This window comes from Oncorhynchus keta, chromosome 34 (assembly GCF_023373465.1).
Source record: "Oncorhynchus keta strain PuntledgeMale-10-30-2019 chromosome 34, Oket_V2, whole genome shotgun sequence".
Lineage (NCBI taxonomy): Eukaryota > Metazoa > Chordata > Actinopteri > Salmoniformes > Salmonidae > Oncorhynchus > Oncorhynchus keta.
The window spans coordinates 29,718,486-29,740,165 of NC_068454.1; the positions used below are offsets into that span (position 1 = coordinate 29,718,486).

Genomic DNA, 21,680 nt, shown 5'->3' on the forward strand with positions numbered 1-21,680 from the left:
CTATAAAATCATATAATATAAAATAATGGCACAGGACTTATAAGCATATCTTGTCTGCTAAATGAACAAGCCTACAGCCTGTGGCAATGGATTTATTGTGACGGTGTAGGCCTATATTAAATGTATTTATGAAACTTTTTTAATGTAAATGTGCGCATCAGTGGCTTGTATGCCTGGAGATGCTAAACGGGTTTATGTTAGTTTAATCAAATCAAATCAAATGTTATTTGTCACATACACGTGGTTAGCAGATGTTAGTGCGAGTGTAGCGAAATGCTTGTGCTTCTAGTTCCGACAAGGCAGTAATAACCAACAAGTAATCTAGCTAACAATTCCAAAACTACTACCTTAGACACAAGTGTAAGGGGATAAAGAATATGTACATAAAGATATATGAATGTGTGATGGTACAGAGCGGCATAGGCAAGATACAGTAGATGGTATTGAGTGCAGTATATACATATGAGATGAGTATGTAAACAAAGTGGCATAGTTAAAGTGGCTAGTGATACATGAATTACATAAGGATGCAGTAGAGGATATAGAGTACAGTATATACGTATACATATGAGATGAATAATGTAGGGAATATTATATTAGGTAGCATTGTTTAAAGTGGCTAGTGATATATTTTACATCATTTCCCATCAATTCCCATTATTAAAGTGGCTGGAGTTGAGTCAGTGTGTTGGCAGCAGCCACTCAATGTTAGTGGTGGCTGTTTAACAGTCTGATGGCCTTGAGATAGAAGCTGTTTTTCAGTCTCTCGGGCCCAGCTTTGATGCACCTGTACTGACCTCGCCTTCTGGATGATAGCGGGGTGAACAGGCAGTGGCTCGGGTGGTTGTTGTCCTTGATGATCTTTATGGCCTTCCTGTAACATCGGGTGGTGTAGGTGTCCTGGAGAGCAGGTAGTTTGCCCCCGGTGATGCGTTGTGCAGACCTCACTACCCTCTGGAGAGCCTTACGGTTGTGGGCGGAGCAGTTGCCGTACCAGGCGGTGATACATCACGACAGGATGCTCTCGATTGTGCATCTGTAGAAGTTTGTGAGTACTTTTGGTGACAAGCCGAATTTCTTCAGCCTCCTGAGGTTGAAGAGGCGCTGCTGCGCCTTCTTCACGATGCTGTCTGTGTGGGTGGACCAATTCAGTTTGTCTGTGATGTGTACGCCGAGCAACTTAAAACTTACTACATCTTGTCCAGATGGGTTAGGGCATTGTGCAGTGTGGTTGAGATTGCATCGTCTGTGGACCTATTTGGGCGGTAAGCAAATTGGAGTGGGTCTAGGGTGTCAGATAGGGTGGAGGTGATATGGTCCTTGACTAGTCTCTCAAAGCACTTCATGATGACGGAAGTGAGTGCTACGGGGCGGTAGTCGTTTAGCTCAGTTACCTTAGCTTTCTTGGGAACAGGAACAATGGTGGCCCTCTTGAAGCATGTGGGAACAACAGACTGGGATAGGGATTGATTGAATATGTCCGTAAACACCAGCCAGCCAGCAGTTAATGGTCAATTACTGTGAGACTGGAAGACCTTTGCATGACAATAACCAGCTAACAAAATGCAATGAATGCCAAAGCCCTACCTCTGTCCATCCCACCCCACTTCACCCCAGCTATGGGTGTAAAATGCAGGAAATGCCCAGGAGTTAGTGGCCTAAGCGTAAGGGGAAAAGAGGTTGAGGTAAGACAAAGAAAGCAGCTCTTGAGTCAGGTGGTGGTGGTGGTGGAGCTAAGCTGTGTGTGGCTCTGGCAATATAATACGTCTTGGAGAAAAATATGAAATATAAGGCTATCAAAGCAACCACTGGATTTCTGCAACGTCGTCATTAATTTCCCACATCCAGCAGCTATGATGACTTCACGGTCACACGAGAACTCCTCTCTGTCGAGAGCAGCATGTGGTCGGCTTATTTAAAGTTTTGAGAATTAAAAATAACACGGGCAACATATGGCATGAACAATTTGTGGTGCGTCCCAAATGGGAACCTGTTCCGCCTATATGGCCCAAGGTAGTGCACTTTATAGGGAATAGGGTGCTATTTGCGATGGATACTTGGATTATTTAGGAGACATCTGTGGCACATGTGGATCATCTCATCATCAAGGCGGCAGCGGCGATTGTTAAACTTCAATGTGCTGCTCTTAGATTGAGGGCTTTCTTTGCTTAGAGTGGGAATGATTTTTTTTTTATCAGAGCCTTGGAAAAACAAGCACTGTTCTGTTTTAACCCCGTCAAAACCATCCTAACCAACCAACCAACCATCCTAACCAACCAACCAACCATCCTAACCAACTAAACAACAAACCAACCAACCAATGTCAGGAAGCCAGATGTTTGCCTTACGTGTATGTATGGATACATTCCTTGACATTTAGATCTCAAGTGCAGTATGTGAATGTATAGTACTTTATATTACATCGCTCTAAGGTAGGGACAAACCAAAAAAGATGGGGCAACAGTCAGGTAATTAATTTTTTTGGAGTGGTTCGCCAGTCCTATGTGTCCTACTTAAGAGTCTAAAGCTCAAACCATTGACACCTGTTAGGTTCTGAACAAACCGAGTGAAAACTCAAACCAAGTTTATTTAACCCACTGTGTGCTTTAGCTGCAGACACAACATATATGCTTGTGTGATTGTATTTATACCTTCCCACTAGGTCGGAGTCGTCTCCTTGCATGTCTAAGATAAACACTCCCTCTTTGTCACTAGGCCAAAACACAGTAGGTTCCACTTACTGGTATTGTCATGGCCCTGCCTAAGTCTAGGACTCTCGCGTATGTGTGTGCGTGTGGACTGTAATCAGATGGTCTTCAGGGTGGGTTCCACATGTTTCATGGTCCTAGTTCCACAGCAACTGGCTTTACTTATCAGGATTTAAAACCAGACGGCTGCTCTTTGCCTACTTCCTTAGAAATATCAATATTCAGCATAACATGTTTGAACAGAATATTAACTTTTGTATTTCCACTTGTCTCTCAGTATCTTTCCATACACAGAGTTCCTACTCAACCTTAATTGACCCCCCCAACATATACATTTCTTATACATGTAAAATCATCAATAAGTTCTAGTATGGTAACATGAATAAGTACAGTATATTTCAAGCAAGAATCCAATACACCAAAATTATGTCATCCATGTTGTCACCACATACACACAAACAGCCTTGACGAAGTTCCACTTTTCCTCCTCACCTCCACATAAACATTAAGGAGTCCTTTTAAGTCTTGATGGGAAACATAAAACCTCTCTGTGCTCTTTGATAAGTTCCCTAAACGTCTCATTACGACAGTAGTAGAGGAGAGGGTCTCACCGGCTGGTAGTGATTTAGATGTGGGCTGAAGCCTTAATGACATACTCCTCAGTTACACTGCTGCGCTATCACTGGTGACAGCCACGTTGTGTGCGTGAGCGTGCTTGTGTGCATTGGACCAATTGGACCAATTCCATGTACCATTTCTGTAATCTAAATTACTCTAGGATAGGTTTTTTTTTTGTTGACTTTTATATGTTTAGAAATCTATACAGTATATAGTAAAAACATACTAGTTAATTTGTTCCAGATGCTGAGAAAGAAATATATAGTATATGAATTCAAAAATCCATTGGTTGCATGTCAAAATCAGTCTAGTCACTACAAAGCCTGGCTGAATAGTGCAAGGTGAGGACAAACACACACACACACACACACACACACACACACACACACACACACACACACACACACACACACACACACACACACACACACACACACACACACACACACACACACACACACACACACACACACACACAGCCTTCCCGCCATCTCTTTTCACCTCTCATTCTACCAGAGAGTAATTGTACCTGTCATTAACGGTGTAATTACCATATTAATGTGTCTAGTGTGATGCCTGGCTCTTTTCTACAGGATAATGACCCTCCTGTTAGCTGTGACAGCACCTATTGAACACTCCCCTCTCACTGTCACTCTCTGCCTATTCACTCACACTCCTCACCATTTAAACACTTGAGTCAGCTGCAGGCTCAGTGCTCTCTCTTCTACTTCACCGTCTCCCCTTACAAATCATTGACTATTATCAATCCTTCATTCTGGATACTTAGCATGAATCTTTCATTGTGACAATGGGAGGAGGTTTGACTTCTATTAGCAGATTGACGACCTCTATAGTTGTTAGACTGATTTGTATCTTCTTCCTGAGGACCTCAGATTGACAGACTTGGACTTGGGTCTGACTGGATCAATAGAACTACATTTAGAATGTTTCTGATTCTTAGAAGGCTGGGATTCTATTTATATGTCTATGACTGGATCAGGGAAAAAAGTTATTGACATTATCGCTGAGTAATACTGAATCATCAATGAGATGAGATGGCAAAAAGTGATGGAAATGCATGAGTACCGGCACACTCCCGTTAACCAAGTGTTACACTCAGTAGCACCCTTTCTATCACCAGACAGTCTCTTAATGGTAGTGGGTGAACAGATGATAGCCGACTCTGGGCTGTGTACGTGTGTAAAGGGCACCGCTTGCTTAGCTAATTCCACTTCCTCCTGATTCAGCCCATGTTCGAGCCTCGGCTTTGCTAGCATACATGACCGCCCTGCCAAAGTGTGTTACCAGTTGTGCCATGCGAAGAGCTAGCTATTCTGCGGAGAAGGTGGGGTACTTCAGGCTGAGGAGTAAGTTTCACACATCCTCATGTGCTACACCTGTGTACATGTGTGTATCTGTCTAGAACCCATGTAGGGTGTTTACCCAGGAAAGCCCGTCTGTTCCACCCCCCTCACCAAACCACGCATACCAGCCTCCCCAGACCACACTAAGATCAATATGACACTTCTTTGCTCATCAAGGACTGAAATCTGAGAGAGAGACGGAGAGAAGACAGAGGTACGCCATGCCCTCCTCTGACAATATATAACATGATGTTGAGAAGGCTTATAGGAGTGTGTGAAGAAAACTTAGTGGACTCACAATTGACTCCTGGGCTTGACTCCAAACACACTTCAACACATGGACTTTCTTTCTGAGGGGCCTTGATATGTATACTTACACAATCGTATTAGAGCTATATAGTGGCAAATTGTTTTTTTTTTACTATTTATTCTTGCCCCACACAAACTTTTTTTTGGGAAGATAAAGGAGATCCCAGCAGATGAGTTCTGTGGTGAAAAAAACTCTCCTCACCTCTCTCATCTGGGACTGTCTCACACACTGGGGAAGTAGCAGCTAATTTTATCACACAATGTAGCAGCTAGCTATTGTCACTGGACTCCTGGTGACAGATGATTAGTTATCATGAAGGTTGTTGTAGCTGAGTAATGTTCCAGCCACTCTTTCTCTCCCCCTCCCTTTTTCTCCCTTTCTCTCTCTCTGTCTCTCTGTCTCTCTGTCTCTCTCTCTTTTATCTCAGATCTCTTTTTTTCACTTCTATTTTCAGTGAGGAGCTGCAACAAACACGGATGGTGCTTAACAAGTAACATCTTAAACAAAAATGTTCCTTGAGTTGTAAATGGACTCCCCAGTTCAACATGACTTCACCCTCGGCCATATGCCACCCTACACGTCAAACCATATCCCCCAGTACTAGTAGCTGTGTGTGTGTGTGCCTAAGGTCTCTGTAATGGGCTTACTCTCACTACGCTTTACTCAAGTCACTTGCAATGTTGTATGAACTCTCCAGTGCTTGATTTGCCTGCCCACTCAAACTAAATGAAGACTAATTAAGATGGACATATAGACTAAGACAGATTAACCTCCCTTCTCTTCTACCACGTAGATCTACTGTTAAATATTTTGACCTCTCTGCCAGCCAGGAAGGGGCTGAAGAAAGAGACATCTGTTCCTCATATACCCCTGTTTATTTGACTTTTATACTTGCATTACAGCGTAGTAAACATATCAGCTGCGCCTGGTACGTGAAGCCAGCTCAAAGATGCCAGCTTCTGTACTATGGCGAGACGGCTTATCGCTTTCCACAAGGGCCTCTCAATGCAATAGTTTGCTCAAGGGAAGAGAAGCATCTCCCATTGGTGGAATCGTGTATTACCTTTTTATTGGATTAAACACATTAATGTAATCAAGGTGATGTAATCTGAGTCTAACTAAGTAAAATGCAAACGATTTTGGTACAGTTCAACATTTCAAAAACATTTACGATAAATCCACTGAAACTTGTATGAAGGGTCCATAAACATACCTTTCTACATCTGGAAAGCAGTACGGTTTCCAAAACATTTAGTCACTATTGATATGGGTACCATGCTGAGCTGTGGGTGCTCTGAGAAGTGTAGGCAGTGTGTTGATGCATTGAGCTCTCAGCTCGCCTCTCTCTCTCTCTCTCTCTGTAGTGCTTGATAGTGTTGGGGTAAGGAGAGCTCTTCTGCCTGAAGGGTTGGTCTACTTATACAAGCACTCCATGACAGACGACAGAAAGATAAAGACCACATTTACTTGGCTGTTCCTGAGGTTAGCCTTTTAATTCATGCCATTGTTGGCTCTGTGCCATTCCCCAATCCCACTCCACTCCTCCTCTACTCCAGCGTGAAGCTAGTCAGTGTGTTTATTTTTCTCTTACTGGGCCGAGGATGTTGTGAGAGGACGACTAGCTCCCATTTTGATTGAATGATTACCCGGCCGCATCACCCCCTCCATCTCACCCGCCAACCTCCAACACCCAGCCCTACAAACATCCAACCCCCTCACCCATGGTTCATCCTCATGCTCCAGATTTATACAGTCCAGCCTGGTAATATCCTAACCACCCCAGTGAACACCCACTTAACAACCCAAAAATGCACCCCTATTGTCCAGGGAGAAAAGGTCCTCTCCTCCTCCCCCCTCCTCCTTCCCACCCCACTGTCCCCTTTTGAGACCGGGCCCTTCCATGCTGTGCTATTGGACATTCCCTTGGTTTTCCCCCACCCCTGACTGCCTTACTATAAACCAACCCGGATGCTCCAATTAAGAGCCTTAATCTCTGACTAGGCCCTCGGACAGAGAAAGGGGGAGAGCGAAAGGGACTGAGAAAGAGAAAAGGGGGAGAGAGGTGCAGAGAAAGAAAGAGCGGGAAAGGTAGAAAGAGGAGGGGGGGTGTAAGGGAAATGCGTCCCAAAGTTCAGTGGCTGTCACACTGGCACTGCGGGTCTTTGCTGTAAAAATTGTATAAAATTAAGGCTGGCGATAAATCATTTAACTTTCTTCGTGTGGGAGATGGAGCTGTCGCCAACACTCTCCTAGTTTAAGACCTTGCTTGTTGTTTTTAATGTAAATGTGACATTGATTCCTTCAGTTAGCGTAGCCTGCAAAGCTAGCTGACACAAAAACCAAAGAGTAGTTGCAAGGCACTGAGTTAAATCCCCTACTAGACTAGTAGTAGTATATTCACAAACAAAGTGGTTCTGTTTTAGGAAGAGAAAGAGTCAGAGCCTGGCCGGACAGCCTGTCTGAATTCTCAGACCACTAAAAAAGCACCTGCGAACCAATCAGACAGAGGATCTCTGACCCTTACCCAATCATATCAACCATCTCAGATCCTCCACAGCTGTCTGTCATTGCTGTTTTTAAAATTCGTTCCCTGAGTGAGAGAGTTTCCTTCAGACCAGAAATCCCAGGAGAATGATCCTTAGACCAGACTGTCTGTGAGGAGGTGAGTCAGGTTCTTGTTCTGTGTCAGCAGCCTAGTGTTATCAGTGGCAGTTTAATAGAGTCCAGAATATGTCTCTCTCTGAGACACTCCCCGCATATCCTCTTGGCTCATCCCACCCCTGTCAGGCCTCAGTTAGGGCCCAGAACCCTAGCTACCCAGGAGGCCATCACCCCGGGGTGACCCCCAGCCACAAAACCAAACCCCCTCAGACAATGCTCCCACGCATTGTCTGGCTATGGAGGGCACTTCCTCTGTTTCTCCCACTCTCTCCCTTTTCCCGTTAAAAAATACCCTTTTAGTGAGGGGGAGAGGGGGGATGTGCTGAACCAGTGCTGACCATGCCGTCATCGGGCCGTTAGGGTTGTCAGGGCGTTCTTTGTATGAGCTGGAAGCTTTTCTATCACCTGTGATGCAGAGGTCAAAGGGTCAGATAACACTAGCTGTTGTGGCCAGGGTTCCCGCACTGGGTTTGATGTGAGACTTTGCTTAGTTGTTGCATTAGGAAGAGCAACAAAAAAAGACAATGTGCAAATCAGTAAGAATAGAGAATAATATAGAAATGGCAAATCATGTCAACTGTGTTAGAATAAGAAATAATACAAGTAAGCTTGTAGATAGCATTGTGTCGAGGGACAGTTTTATTCACACAATCTTAATTCAACAGACAACCTCATTTTATCACTATGTCTGCTGTAGAGACAATAGACTTAGTTATCTGTGCTCTAAGGTAATTAGTGAACCAGACCCACACCTGGGTGTGTTAACCAGGGTTAGGTCAGCTGATCCAGTGATCCATCAGAGTCTGGTCAGGTAGCTGATTAACCAGACAGACCATCAGTCTTACAGAGACCCTCGCTCCTCTCTGGTCCCCAAAGCTACAGCAAGCTAACGGTATGCTAACATACCAGTCATCAGTCTTACAGAGACGGCACGCTAATGCTAACATCTAGGCAGTGGTGGAAAAAGTACCCAGTTGTTATACTTGAGTTAAAGTAAAGTAAAGATACCTTAAAATGGCCCAAGTAAAAGTGAAAATCACCCAGTAAAATCCTACTTGAGTAAAAGTTTAAAAGTATTTGGTTTTACATTTTCTTAATTATCAAAAGTAAATGTAATTGCTAAAATATACTTTAGTATTTAAAGTAAATCTATAAATCATTTGAAATTCGGCACGGTTTTCTTTTCTTTTTTTACGGCGAGCCAGAGGCACACTCCAACATAATTTACAAACAAAGCATTTGTGTTTAGTGACCCAGCCATATCAGATGCAGTAGGGATGGCCAGGGATTTTCTCTTTAAGTGAGTGAATTAGACCATGTTCCTCTCCTGCTAAGCATTCATAATGTAATGAGTACGTTTGGGTGTCAGGGAAAATGTATGGAGTAGAAAGTACATTATTTTATTTTGGAATGTGGTGGAGTAAAAGTAAAAGTTGTCAAAAATATAAATAGTAAAGTACAGATACCCCAAAAAACTACTTAAGTAATACTTTAGTCTTTTTACTTAAGTACTTTACACCACTGCATCTAGGTTCAAAAGACTTAACAGCTTCTACCCCCAAGCCATAAGACTGCTGAACAGCTTCTACCCCCAAGCCATAAGACTGCTGAACAGCTTCTACCCCCAAGCCATAAGACTGCTGAAACAGCTTCTACCCCCAAGCCATAAGACTGCTGAACAGCTTCTACCCCCAAGCCATAAGACTGCTGAACAGCTTCTACCCCCAAGCCATAAGACTGCTGAACAGCTTCTACCCCCAAGCCATAAGACTGCTGAACAGCTTCTACCCCCAAGCCATAAGACTGCTGAAACAGCTTCTGCCCCCAAGCCATAAGACTGCTGAACAGCTTCTACCCCCAAGCCATAAGACTGCTGAACAGCTTCTACCCCCAAGCCATAAGACTGCTGAAACAGCTTCTGCCCCCAAGCCATAAGACTGCTGAAACAGCTTCTGCCCCCAAGCCATAAGACTGCTGAACAGCTAATCAAATGGCTACCCGGAGTATTTCCATTGACCCCCCCCCCTTTTTTTCCCCGCTGCTGCTATTCACTGTTTATTATCTATGCGTAGTTACTTTACCCCTACCTATATGTACATACTGCCTAAATTACCTCGACTAACCTGTACCCTAACACATGGACTCTGTACCGGTACCCCCTGTATATCATTATTGATATTTTATTGATACTTTTTTTTTTAACTTTAGTTTATTTAGTAAATATTTTCCTAACTCTGATTTTTTCGTAACTGCATTGTTGGTTAAGGGCTTGTAAGTAAGCATTTCACAGTAAGGTCTACACCTGTTGTATTCGGCGCGTGTGACAAAGAGGATTTGATTTGAACATCTCAGGCCAGTGAGGCCACACGGCTGCCCCCCTCAAGCTCTCCTTTCTCTAAATGCTCAGCATAATGTAGTCCACTCCCAGCTGGGTGATGCATGGCGGTCATTAGCCCCTGATCCCCAAGACACGTCTGCCCAACGCTGATATCTGCATTTCCCTTCCAGCCATTGCCCCCCTTTCCCCTACACTACCATAACATACAGGCACCTACTGTTATAACTTGCTATATGGCAAAGAGAGTTGAGGTCCTAGTCTTATTACAGTGCCCTAAAGACAATTAAGAGCACCAGAGGAACAGTGCCCCTCCCTACCTCAGCTCAGGTATAGGTGATGCATCATACTGACTGGTGGTCAAAGATCAGTCAGATTTGAGGTTTGCTGAAACTGAGTTTCTTAGGAGTGATTGGTTGGATTAGGCCTGTTGTTTGATGGAGACGGATGATGGCAGAGAGAAGCCAGCTGGAGGGAGGGAGAGCTGGAGGGAGGGAGAGCGGGAGGGAGGGAGGGAGAGGGAGGGAGGGAGGGAGGGAGGGAGGGAGGGAGGGAGGGAGGGAGGGAGGGAGGGAGAGAGGGAGAGAGGGAGGAGGAGGGAGAGAGGGGAGAGGGGAGAGGGAGAGAGGAGAGAGAGAGGAGGGAGAGGGAGGGAGGGAGGGAGGGAGGGAGGGAGGGAGGGAGGGAGGGAGGGAGGGAGGGAGGGAGGGAGGGAGGGAGGGAGGGAGGGAGGGAGGGAGGGAGGGAGGGAGGGGGTGTATGTTGTGAGAGTGAGAGGGTGTATGTTGTGAGAGTGAGAGGGTGTATGTTGTGAGAGTGTTGGCTGTTAAGGCCCATCATGCAGGCTGTGTTTAGGGCCAGTTGCCATGGGCACCCCAAGATGTGTCCGATCTTCATCGGGCGTTGTGTAGCCGTGTCCTGAGTTTGTTTCCTGTACACAACTCTTTCTCTTACACACAAGTGGTCTAACATTTAAAATGGTGCTTCTCACACAAAGTTTCCCTGCCTGATATTATTTAATGAACACCTTCCAAGAATCTGAAGTGGAATAATGAGTCCTTTCTATTAAAAAAAACATTTTCAAAGAACATTCTCCCATCCTCCCTACATAGTCTCCCTTCAGCCCCCTCAATCTGACTGTTTAACACGGTATATGGATGCCCTAGCCAAGCTGTAACTGTCACCAAATGGACAATGTACCGTTTGAGACGTCAACGTCTTCAAATAAATAATTTAACTCAACCACTTCCCGGAGTCAACAGAGCTGGAACTGAAAACAATGTTACTTTTCCATACTGTATGTTTATTTGAATATTAAAGTGAATTTCCTCTGCCTCTTAGCAGCCAGTCACTGGCTTCAAATCAGTCAAAGAAAATAAACACAGGTTCTCTGATAAACATCCGTTCTTCATGTTGCTATGGAGCCAGGCCCTGACCTAATTTACTTACCTTTAACCCCAAATCCCCTATCAATAAAACATGTATCATTTTACCATCTGCCCCTGAGGGAGGGGTGTGAAGAGAAGAGCACACGCACACAGTCTCTCTCTCTCGCACGCACACACACTTAATACTTCCTTTCAGAGGTGGTATGGTTGTTTCGTGCTCTGCAGTAAGCCCGTAATCCTTCTGTCGCCATGGCGAGCCCATGCCTCAGGAGGAGTCAGCACCGCCGACTAAACCTGGGGCTGTGAACTTTTAAACTGGTCTTGGATCAGTCTTAATACATTGGCCTATTAACCTGTTGTGTGTGTGGATTTGGACTAGGATCTGACTAACCACACAGGCTTATTAACCTGGCTCGTTCATGCTGTGTGTGTGTAATAATAGTCATAGGTCAGTCTAAATACACAATAGGAACTGTTTAACCTCTCAAATGGGGCTAAACTGTTGTGGTTGAATGGATATGCAGTACTATTGACCTCTAAAAAAAGGCCTTTCTCCCTCTATTTCTCCTCAGCTTGGTGTTAACAAATTGCACGCTAGCTACCGAAATCTTTCCTCCATTCACCGGTAGCCTTAGGCCGGTCAGACTGTTGCTCTGCTTCCCATGGTGCAGTGCAGCACAGGCCAAGACGGGACGGGGCCGTTCGTTCGTTGTGTGTAGAAGTTGGCATGGTGCTGTGTAGTTAGGACCCCAGCCAACTTATTCTGCTGGAATTTCCTGTCTGAATGGAACCCCCTCCTACTCCTCTCCTTCTTTCCCTCCCACCCTAGCCCCCTCCTCTCCTCCTCCCCCTCTTCCCCTAGCTCCCTCCCTCTCTCATACCCCTCTCTGCTAGCGTCCTCTCATTTTCTCAGAGAGCGAGACAGAAAAGCTGTTTTAATTACCCTGTCCAGGCTAGGTCTCTCTCTCTCTCTCAATATTATTATCACTAAGTACTTCCTTAGAGGATGAGCCCCTGTGCGTTCCAAATGGCACCCTATTCCTTATATATAGTGCACTACTTTTGACCAAAGCCCTATGGGTTCTAGGTCAAAAACCTTGCACCATATAGAGAATCGGGTGCCATTTGGGATGCAGACCCTCTTCACTTCAATGTAGAGCCCTGATCTGATCCTTGCTACTGCTGGCTGTGTCTGGACATGAAAAGTGAATGTTTTCCCTTTGCTCTGAGCATCACAGACAAAAAACACACACCAGTGCCCTTTGTTAATAACACATGTCTCTGTCTTTAGGGTGAGACCACAACAAGAATAAAGATTGTTGTCTGGATGTTTGACACATCTGAGAAGATTATTACAGGGGATGGAATCCAATAATAAATAATCCAATAATAAAGACATTTAAGCAAATGTAATGATGAGGGAACATCTACAGGTGCTGAGAGCACACAGATATGTAAATGAACACAAACAAAGTTACCACAGTTTAAGAGGCATGTCCCCATGAGGTGGGTGGATCAACTCGATCCACAGAGATGAAAGTAACTGCCTTGAAGTGACAATGAGCTGCTTCACGGATACTAACTAGACTCTGATGAGAACATCCTGAATGTATCTAAACCTTTCTGCACTGGAGGCTCACATTTAAATTTGAGTCATTTAGCTGACGGTCTTAAGACCGCTAGATGGGACAACAACAAATCAAATACATTTTTATTTGTCACAGGTGTAGTAGACCTTACCTTGAAATTAGTCGAGGTAATTTGTACATGTAGGTAGGGGTAAAGTGACCATGCATAGATAATAAACCGAGTAGCAGCAGTGTAAAAACAAAGGGAGGGTCAATGTAAATAGTCCGGGTGGCCATTTGATTAATTGTTCAGCAGTCTTATGGCTTGGGGATAGAAGCTGTTAAGGAGCTTTCTAGATGTGACTTGGCACTCCCGTACCGCTTGCCGTGCGGCAGCAGAGAAAAGTCTATGACTTGGATGACTGGAGTCTTTGACCATTTTTGGGCCTTCCTCATAGTAAAGTGGGGGTTAAGGGGGGGTGTTGTGGGATTATTTCAGATACTCTTTGAAGAGGTAGGGTTTCAGGTGTTTTCGGAAGATGGGCAGGGACTCTACTGGCCTAGCTTCAGGAGGAAAATAGGATCCCTTCTATCCATTCAAGTAGTTATATGTCTATGATTACATGCAGTGTTGTAAAGTCTACACTACTGTAGAGTCTACAGAGAGCAAAGTGAGAGGGTGTGTTCTAGACACTTTCAGCATTGTCCTGCCAGAGGAGAGTGAGAGTGTCAGGTTGCAAAAGTGTGTGAGGGGAGGCTGGGGCAGTGTGTCCCTACATTGCTGCTCGCCCAGGGGGACAGCTGGCAGTCCAGTGCCTGTGGACCCAACCCTGTGTACCATGTACCCAACCCCTGTACCTGCCTCTTGTTGTCCCTGTGGCCCAAGAAACAATGCAGCTGTCTGGGTGATGGAACAGGCCTACTCAGTCTATCCCCCTAGATCAGAACAGCTCCTCTCTCTCTGGGGCTCCTTACTTTGTCTAATAAGAGGAAGTTGTTCCTATTTTCTTGTTTTCAAGTTAGGGTATGCCAACTCCAGTAGACTCTGAGTACCACTGACCTCCTTGACCCAGACCCATTCCATATCACTCCATCCTCTTCAACAGCCCACTCTCCCTGCCTCGCATCCAGAATTGTTGGGAGCCAGGAGACATGTTTGGATAAACGCTGGGACTTCTCCGCACAATCATCCCCCCATTAAGTTTTTACAGGGTGGCTTTTTTGTTGCTTCCAACGTACAAGTTGACTTGTGTCTGAATGTGTCTTCTCTTTCATATAAAAGGAAGAGAGAGGCTCGTTGGCAGACGTCCAAAGTAGAACAGGGTTTCCCAAACAAGGTCCTGCCCCCTTGTGTAGTGCTAGGGCAAAAACCAAAAGGACCGAGTTTGGGAGAGCCTGGTGTAGAACGTTACAGAGACTGAGGTCCTGTAACGTGGAGGGCGAGGATGTTCAATTACACTGACCTGATGTCATGATGAACACTGTTTTGTTGCAGTTGTGCTACTTGGCAAGCTGTCAATGAGGAAAACAAGAGAACATATCTCTTCTTCATGATTAATGCCACAACGCTTGTAAACAATTCCATGCAAGTCAACCATTTCTAACAACAATCACAGTTGTTGGGACAGTGCATACCTGAAACCATGGATTTGTATGTCACAATAACCCACAAATTAGGGTACGGTACAACAGGCAATCATGAGAACAATAGGCTCAATCGCGAATAAGTACCAGTAATGTCTTGCTTTGTGTTTGCAGTTCCCAAAGAAAAACATTCAAAACATTCCTGTTTGGCCTCCAGGCAGACAGAGTCGAGTTACAGTGGCATGTTTTCTCAGCCATGGCTTCAGGAGCCTCCATGAGTCTTTGTGCAGTAATGAAGCTAAGTACATATCAAACAGGAGGCTGCCAAGGAAGGTGCCATCATGCTCAGAGAAGAAAGTTGAAGAAAGTTTCCTGTCTTGTCTTCAAACACCACTGCTCAGAGGCAAAGCTCTGCGGTGGGCTTAGCCTCCGTCCTTATAGCTTTAGTAATTGTCCTCTCAGGTGAGAAATGAGGCCACAACAATCTCTGTCATTTGCCTCAGTTTGTGCTCTGTTTGTGGGCTAAGCTTTGTAGTTTGGTGCCTGTCCATCAAAGTGACAGGGGGCTCTGCTGGGCTTTAGTGATGACCCAGGAATGCTGACTCTTGCAGGTAGAACTTCCCCCTGAAATCACACACACACAACCTCATTGCCTGCTTCCACATCCCCCTATCTCCTTCATCACCCTATCCCACACATGAGATAATGATCTGTGCCACCTAACCTCTGACCCCTGACCCCTATGGTCTCTGCTCCCCAGGTCATCTCTGACTCACTGGAGCACGTGATGCTGCACAAAGAATCTTAATATAGAGATCCCAGAGACCAACCAGCCAACCCAAGAGAGCTGGCCGCTGCCTCTTTCTCCTCACTGCAATGCACACACACTAGCCTGGATTCAGTTATTACAACATATGCTTTCACTCAGGGCAATTGTTGGGGTGGCATGTGCTGCTGAATATCCACTCTTTGATTTTATTCAGCATACATTTAAAAGGGGAGGATGTTAAAGGAGGAGAAACTGAACTGGTTACAACATAGAAAGTGTTCATAAAGACAGCTAGAGATGGAGCTAAAGAGGGTGTAAATAGGCTCCGACTCAGATGTATTCATCACACTAATTAAGGAATGTCTGTTGTTTTTAACAAGACGTCCCATGAGCTATGAACCTTTTTTTATGGCAGGAAATTGTTGATTTGTGCATTTTTCTAGTCTTTCACACAAACACACTCATCGTGAAATAACTGTGTGTTTCATCCCTTTTACACATAGAGCGCTATTAAGGGACACAATACCCGGGGCGTACGATCCAGACCAAACGGATTGTAATTTAAGGTTTCTATTATTGGAACTGTAAAAAGGTAGTTACACGCCATGCTGTGGAGGTATGGAGCAGGAGTACATAGTCCTTAGCTAGCTAGCTTGGTGAAATGCTGCTTCTCTTTTTTGACTCATTCCAGCTCAGGACAGCAAGTAAGTGCTCTCTCTCCTCTTATATGAACCACTACTAGTGTGTAGGGTAATAATGGTTTAGCTGCTGCTTGTAGCTGCTGCCTGTAAGGTGAACATCTCCAGTATAGCAGGGAGGTTTTCATCTCAATCCTATTGTTCCGTGTTTATGTCCAGACTGAAGCACTCCTTCACATGGGCAGCTCTATACACACACACACACACACACGTGCACACACACACTTACATACACACAGACACCAAGATCAAAGGGCTGGATCGCAGCAGGTCTTTGTCATCTCTCATGTTTGAGATGTAGGATTCCTCAGGACTACTCTTTATTTAGTCATTCTTCTTCATGTGTGATAGTGTCAATATTTGACACAAAACTTGATCAGCCAGCCCTCTGAAGTGGTTATGTTTGCTGCATTATAGCATTTAGGTTTTTACCCTTTAAAATATTTTACTGGAAAGTCTTTATTGAGGTGGATTTCTTCTCTCCCTGCTTGCCCTGTCTCCTCCCTCTCTCGCTCTCTCTCTCTCTCTCTCCCTCCTCTTTCTTCATACAGGTCCTCACCATCTCTTCCCCACGTTTCACACACCGATCCCAATCGATATGCGTCACCACGAGGGGAGGTACCATTACGAGCCACATCCCCTCCACGCCATGCATGGGTAAGTAAGACTAATGTACTCAGTAATTCATAAAGCGGTGGTTTCAATTTAAGTTCAGATTTGCACCAGGAGGGCAGAATGAAAGTGATTATGGCCAAGGCATCTTGCTCAGTGGTGCCCAAAATTCTTATAGTCCCGTACCCCTTCATACATTCAACCTCCAGCTGCGTACCCCCTCTAGTACCAGGGTCAGCACACTCTCAACATTTTTTTTTTCATCATTGTAAGTAAGCCTGCCACACACACACACTATACGATACATTTATTAAACATAAGGATGAGTGAGTTTTTGTCACAACACGGCTTGTGGGAAGTGACAAAGAGCTCTTATAGGACCAGGGCACAAATAATAATAAAATAATTATCAATAACTTTGTTCTTTATTTAACCATCTTACATATAAAACCTTTTGTTCATTGAAAATTGTGCCTAACTCACCACAGGTTAATGAGAAGGGGGTGCTTGAAAGGATGCACATAACTCTGCAATGTTGGGTTGTATTGGAGAGAGTCTGTCTTAAATCATTTTCCACACACAGTCTGTGCCTGTATTTCATGTAGTGAGGCCCGAGAATCCACTCTCACATAGGTACGTGGTTGTAAAGAGCATCTGTCTCTTAACAGCGTGATTTGCCAAGGCAGGATACTCTGAGCTCAGCCCAATCCAGAAATCAGGAAGTGGCTTCTGATTCATTTACATTTTCACGGAACCATTGTTGCAATTTCGATGAGGCTCTCTTATTCAGATATGGGTAAGTGGACTGGAGGCAGGGCATGAAAGGGATAACGAATCCTGTTGTTTGCGTCATCCATTCCGGGAAAGTATCTGCGTAATTGCGCATCCAACTCACTCAGGTGCTTCGCTATATCACATTTAACATTGTCCGTAAGCTTGAGTTAATTTGCACCCAAAAAAGCATACAATGATGGAAAGACCTGTGTGTTGTCCTTGTTAATACAGACAGAGAAGAGCTCCAACCTCTTAATCATAACCTCAATTTTGTCCTGCACATTGAATATAGTTGCGGAGAGTTCCTGTAATCCTAGATTCAGAAGATTCAGGCGAGGAAAAACATCACCCAGATAGGCCAGTCGTGTGAGAAATTCGTCATCATGCAAGCGGTCAGACAAGTGAAAATTATGGTCAGTAAAGAAAACTTTAAGGTCGTCTCTCAATTTAAAAAAAAAACGTGTCAATACTTTGCACCTTGATAACCAGAAAACTACTGTATGTTGTAAAAGCGTTACATGGTCGCTGCCAATATCATTGCATAGTGCAGAAAATACATGAGAGGTCAGGGGCCTTGCTTTAATAAAGTTAACCATTTTCACTGTAGTTTCCAAAACATTTTTCAAGCTTTCAGGCATTCATTCCCTTGGCAGCAAGAGCCTCTCGGTGGATGTTGCAGTGTACCCAAGTGGCGTCGGGAGAAACTGCTTGCACGTGCGTTACCACTCCACTATATGTCATGGCTTTTGCGCCATCAGTACAGATACCAACATGAGCAGCAGCTAAATGCACTGTTTGAAAATGTGAAGAAAAAAATGTATTTGGAGTACCCCCGGTGGTATTGCATACCCCAGTTTGGGAATACCTGATCTAGCTGAATTGTTGGGCACTGGCTTCTGTTTAAGTTTGTTAAACCTTATCTTTAATTAAATGAAAATGTACTTGAATGTTTTCTGGAGTGTGTCCTGTTCTTTACAAGAATGTGAATGAGCAGGTCAGTCAGTCATCACCCTGTAGTGATTTACCCTCGGTGGTCCCGCCATCTCTCCCTCCTTTCATCCGAGTCAGAGAGAGAGAAACCTTTCCAAACGGAGAGAGAGAAAGCCAGGTCCATATTAAAGACAGATGATACTGAGAGAGAGAAAGCCAGGTCCATATTAAAGACAGATGATACTGAGAGAGAGAAAGGAGAAAATAAAGAACCAGTCGGTTTAGCACCAATACAACAGAATGTTAACATTTCCGTTCGTATCTCCCTTCCTTTCGTTTCATGGTGTGGGACTTGGAAAGCTCTGTAGCCCGCTGGCATGGTGCGCTGAAACGCTAGGGAGCATTGCCAGAGAGACATCCTCTTCACATTAGAGGAGATCCACAGAGAGGGATTTGTCAGGCAGACAGACAGGCAGACTGAGGCAGGCAGGCATGCAAGCTATCAAGAAAGAAAGATAGACAGAACTTTGGCCAAATTGGGTTTATTTTTGTCATTCAGGCTCCACCCAAACTGACACATTTCTATCCAGTCCACACCTTTTAATTTGTTGTCCGTCCCAGAAAAAGTTTGGTCTGCTTAACATTGCCAGCTCTCCTCTCCTTTCTCCGCTTATCTTAAAAAACACAAAGAGGTGGATAAAACAAATCAATAGGTTTGTGGGACTTCTATTTGCATTCCCAGATCTGATGGTGATGGTGATACATACATTGTTCCTGCAGTGGAAAAGCTATTCATCACTAGACAAACCAGGGAGGAGGACGAGTGGAGTTGAAAACAGAGTCCTTACTCCCACTGCCATGATTAATGTGATTTGATCTTGACAGTGCTCCCCTAATTCATCAATGCCCTGATCTAGCTGTCTGTTCCTCCGCCTGTGCCAAAATCACCCTAATTACATATACCTTGCTCTGCAAATTAAGTAGCGGTGTCATATGTCGGTGGTGTATGTCGCTTTGTTACCCGCACTGCAGTATGTCAGGGGTTCTGCTTCCTGTCTACCTGAACAAGACAGTTCCGCACTGAGACCCTTCATCACTGTTTGCTTGGAAAATAATGAGGGCATGGGTCATTTTTGTCAGAGCTGTCATATTTACAGCTATCGGACTATTCCTACTCTGGTAGATGGGATGGATGCTGCCTTCATGCCTGTCTGGCAGCGCCTCAGAACAGAGCTAGCTATGGGACAGTTCCTTCTCTGTTTATAACTAGTTTCCATATACACTGAGTGAACAAAACATTAGGAGCACCTTCCTAATATTGAGTTGCAACCCCATTTGCCCTCAGAACAGCCTCACTTCATTGGGGCATGGACTCCACAAGATGTCAAGCGTTCCACATGGATGCTGGCCCATGTTGACTCCAAAGCCGCCCACAGTTGTGTCAAGTTGGCTGGGTGTCCTTTGGGTGGTGGACCATTCTTGATACACACAGGAAACTGTTTAGCATGAAATGTGCCTGGCACCTACTACCATACCCCTTTCAAAGGCACTTAAATATTTTGTCTTGCCCATTCACCCTCTGAATGGCACACATACACAAACCATGTCTCAAGGACTAAAAATCTTTCTTCAACCTGTCTCCTAGCCTTCATCTACACTGATTGAAGAGGATTTAACAAATGACATCAATAAGGCATCATTGTTTTCACCTGGATTCACCTAGTCAGTCTATATCATGGAAAGAACAGGAGGAACAAGAGCCAGAACCAGTTCCTAGGGAGGAATGCTGCATCAGTCAGTACCCGGCTAGATAGGCCTCTTGTTTACTCATGGATATGGCTAGATGCACCAAAGACATAAGAGTAAAATGCCTGGAGCATTTCTCTGGTCTGGACTAGGGGAATTTGGCAAAGTTCTTTGGCGAAAGATTGGGACATTTTGGGAAAGATGCATTCATCCCTCAACAGTACATTGCTTGCTTGCTCTGAGACAGTGTAACAGTACAGAGCTTTGCTTTGAGACAGTGCTTATAATGTGCGGTGTAGGCCTAAAGTGGATTGTGGGAATGGGCATCCTCTGTGTGAACCCACAAGTCAGTGAAGAGGGAAGCCAGCCTCTTCTCTCTGCCAACATGTTGGAGGGGGTAATTAGTATCCAAAATCCAGCCTTCCGTTCCCAGAACATAAACGGCAACACAACGAGAGGAAGCAGAAAACAGATCCCCACTCATTCCAGATCAGCAGGACCGCTATTTATTCTTTTGGGGAGTTGGATCCAAATTGCAGCATTGAACTGAACTGAATTCTGAAGGTTTTGTGAGGTGGAGCTGGAGAGCTGTGGCCTGCACCACCCCTGTACGCAAACACATGCGGTCCAGCTTTCCAGGCAATCATTCTAGGCTTGGAATGTGTTGATTAAATGGACTTTCCAGATCAGCTATTTGTTTTTTTGTCGTTTAAAGTACAGTTCCCGAGCGTGCGTTAGAAGGGAAGACTATCTTGAGCATGCTGATTGGTTAGCATTGGAAGATTGGGTTGATCCTGAGCATTTTGATAGGGTGTCAGTCCATTGACACTCAGTTTTTTAGGATGTTGGTTCGCTCAGTACTAATGGGAGGATTTAAAGGTTCCTGTGAATTATTGTGAGGAATGCATGAAAGGACAGAAGCAGCTATCAATCAAATGGTTTGAAAATGTCAAGATTTATCTGGCAAATTTAGATCATTTGGTTTGAAGAATTGCAGAAGTCACCAAGTTGAATCAGAATAAAAGATAAGTGTGTCTTTGCATACTAGCTACTGTCCCCACTAGGTTTCTAGGTCATCCTCATTCCTTTGTCTGCTGTACACAGAGTTCACTTGTTAAAGAATAGTATACCATCAAAGTTTGAGTCCAAATCCTCAGCATCCTGATGAAGAGTCCCAAAAACAACTAGGAGCTCACTGCAGCCCCATCCCCAGCCCCTGTGGGGTAACACAGCTTGCATCCCAAATGGCACCCGATCCCTTTTATAGTGCACTACTTTTGACCAGATCCCTATGGGCTCTTGTCAAAAGTAGTGCACTATATAAGGAATAGGGTGCCATTTGACACACAGACACAGTGATTTATCTCAATGGGAGTGGCTGCCCAGAAGTACAGACGAGAGTGTGTCACGTCGTAATTCATCTGCTGAGCCAGTAGGGAAAAACATGCCAGAGAGGCAAATACTAACTTGTTGGCGGTTCCAGACAGCCAGGCAAAGAAAGTAGAGAGAGAGAGATCCACCGAAACAGGATGCCTGAATTCACGAGAGGACGAGAGGTAAAGGCTGCTATCTCTCTGTCTGTTGGTCCAGAGAAAGGCTTCCTTAACGCCTTGTT

The 21,680-nt window shown here is 44.6% G+C and overlaps 1 protein-coding gene across 2 annotated transcripts in view; it reads left to right on the top strand.

Moving 5' to 3' along the window:
• The window catches only part of gli2a (GLI family zinc finger 2a), a 104,046-nt gene that overhangs the window by 42,563 nt on the left and 39,803 nt on the right, over positions 1-21,680 (top strand). For both annotated transcript variants that reach the window (XM_035749714.2, XM_035749715.2), the window contains one exon: positions 16,555-16,660. In XM_035749714.2, coding sequence (XP_035605607.1) covers positions 16,555-16,660 — 106 coding nt within the window. The remainder of the gene's footprint in view (positions 1-16,554; positions 16,661-21,680) is intronic.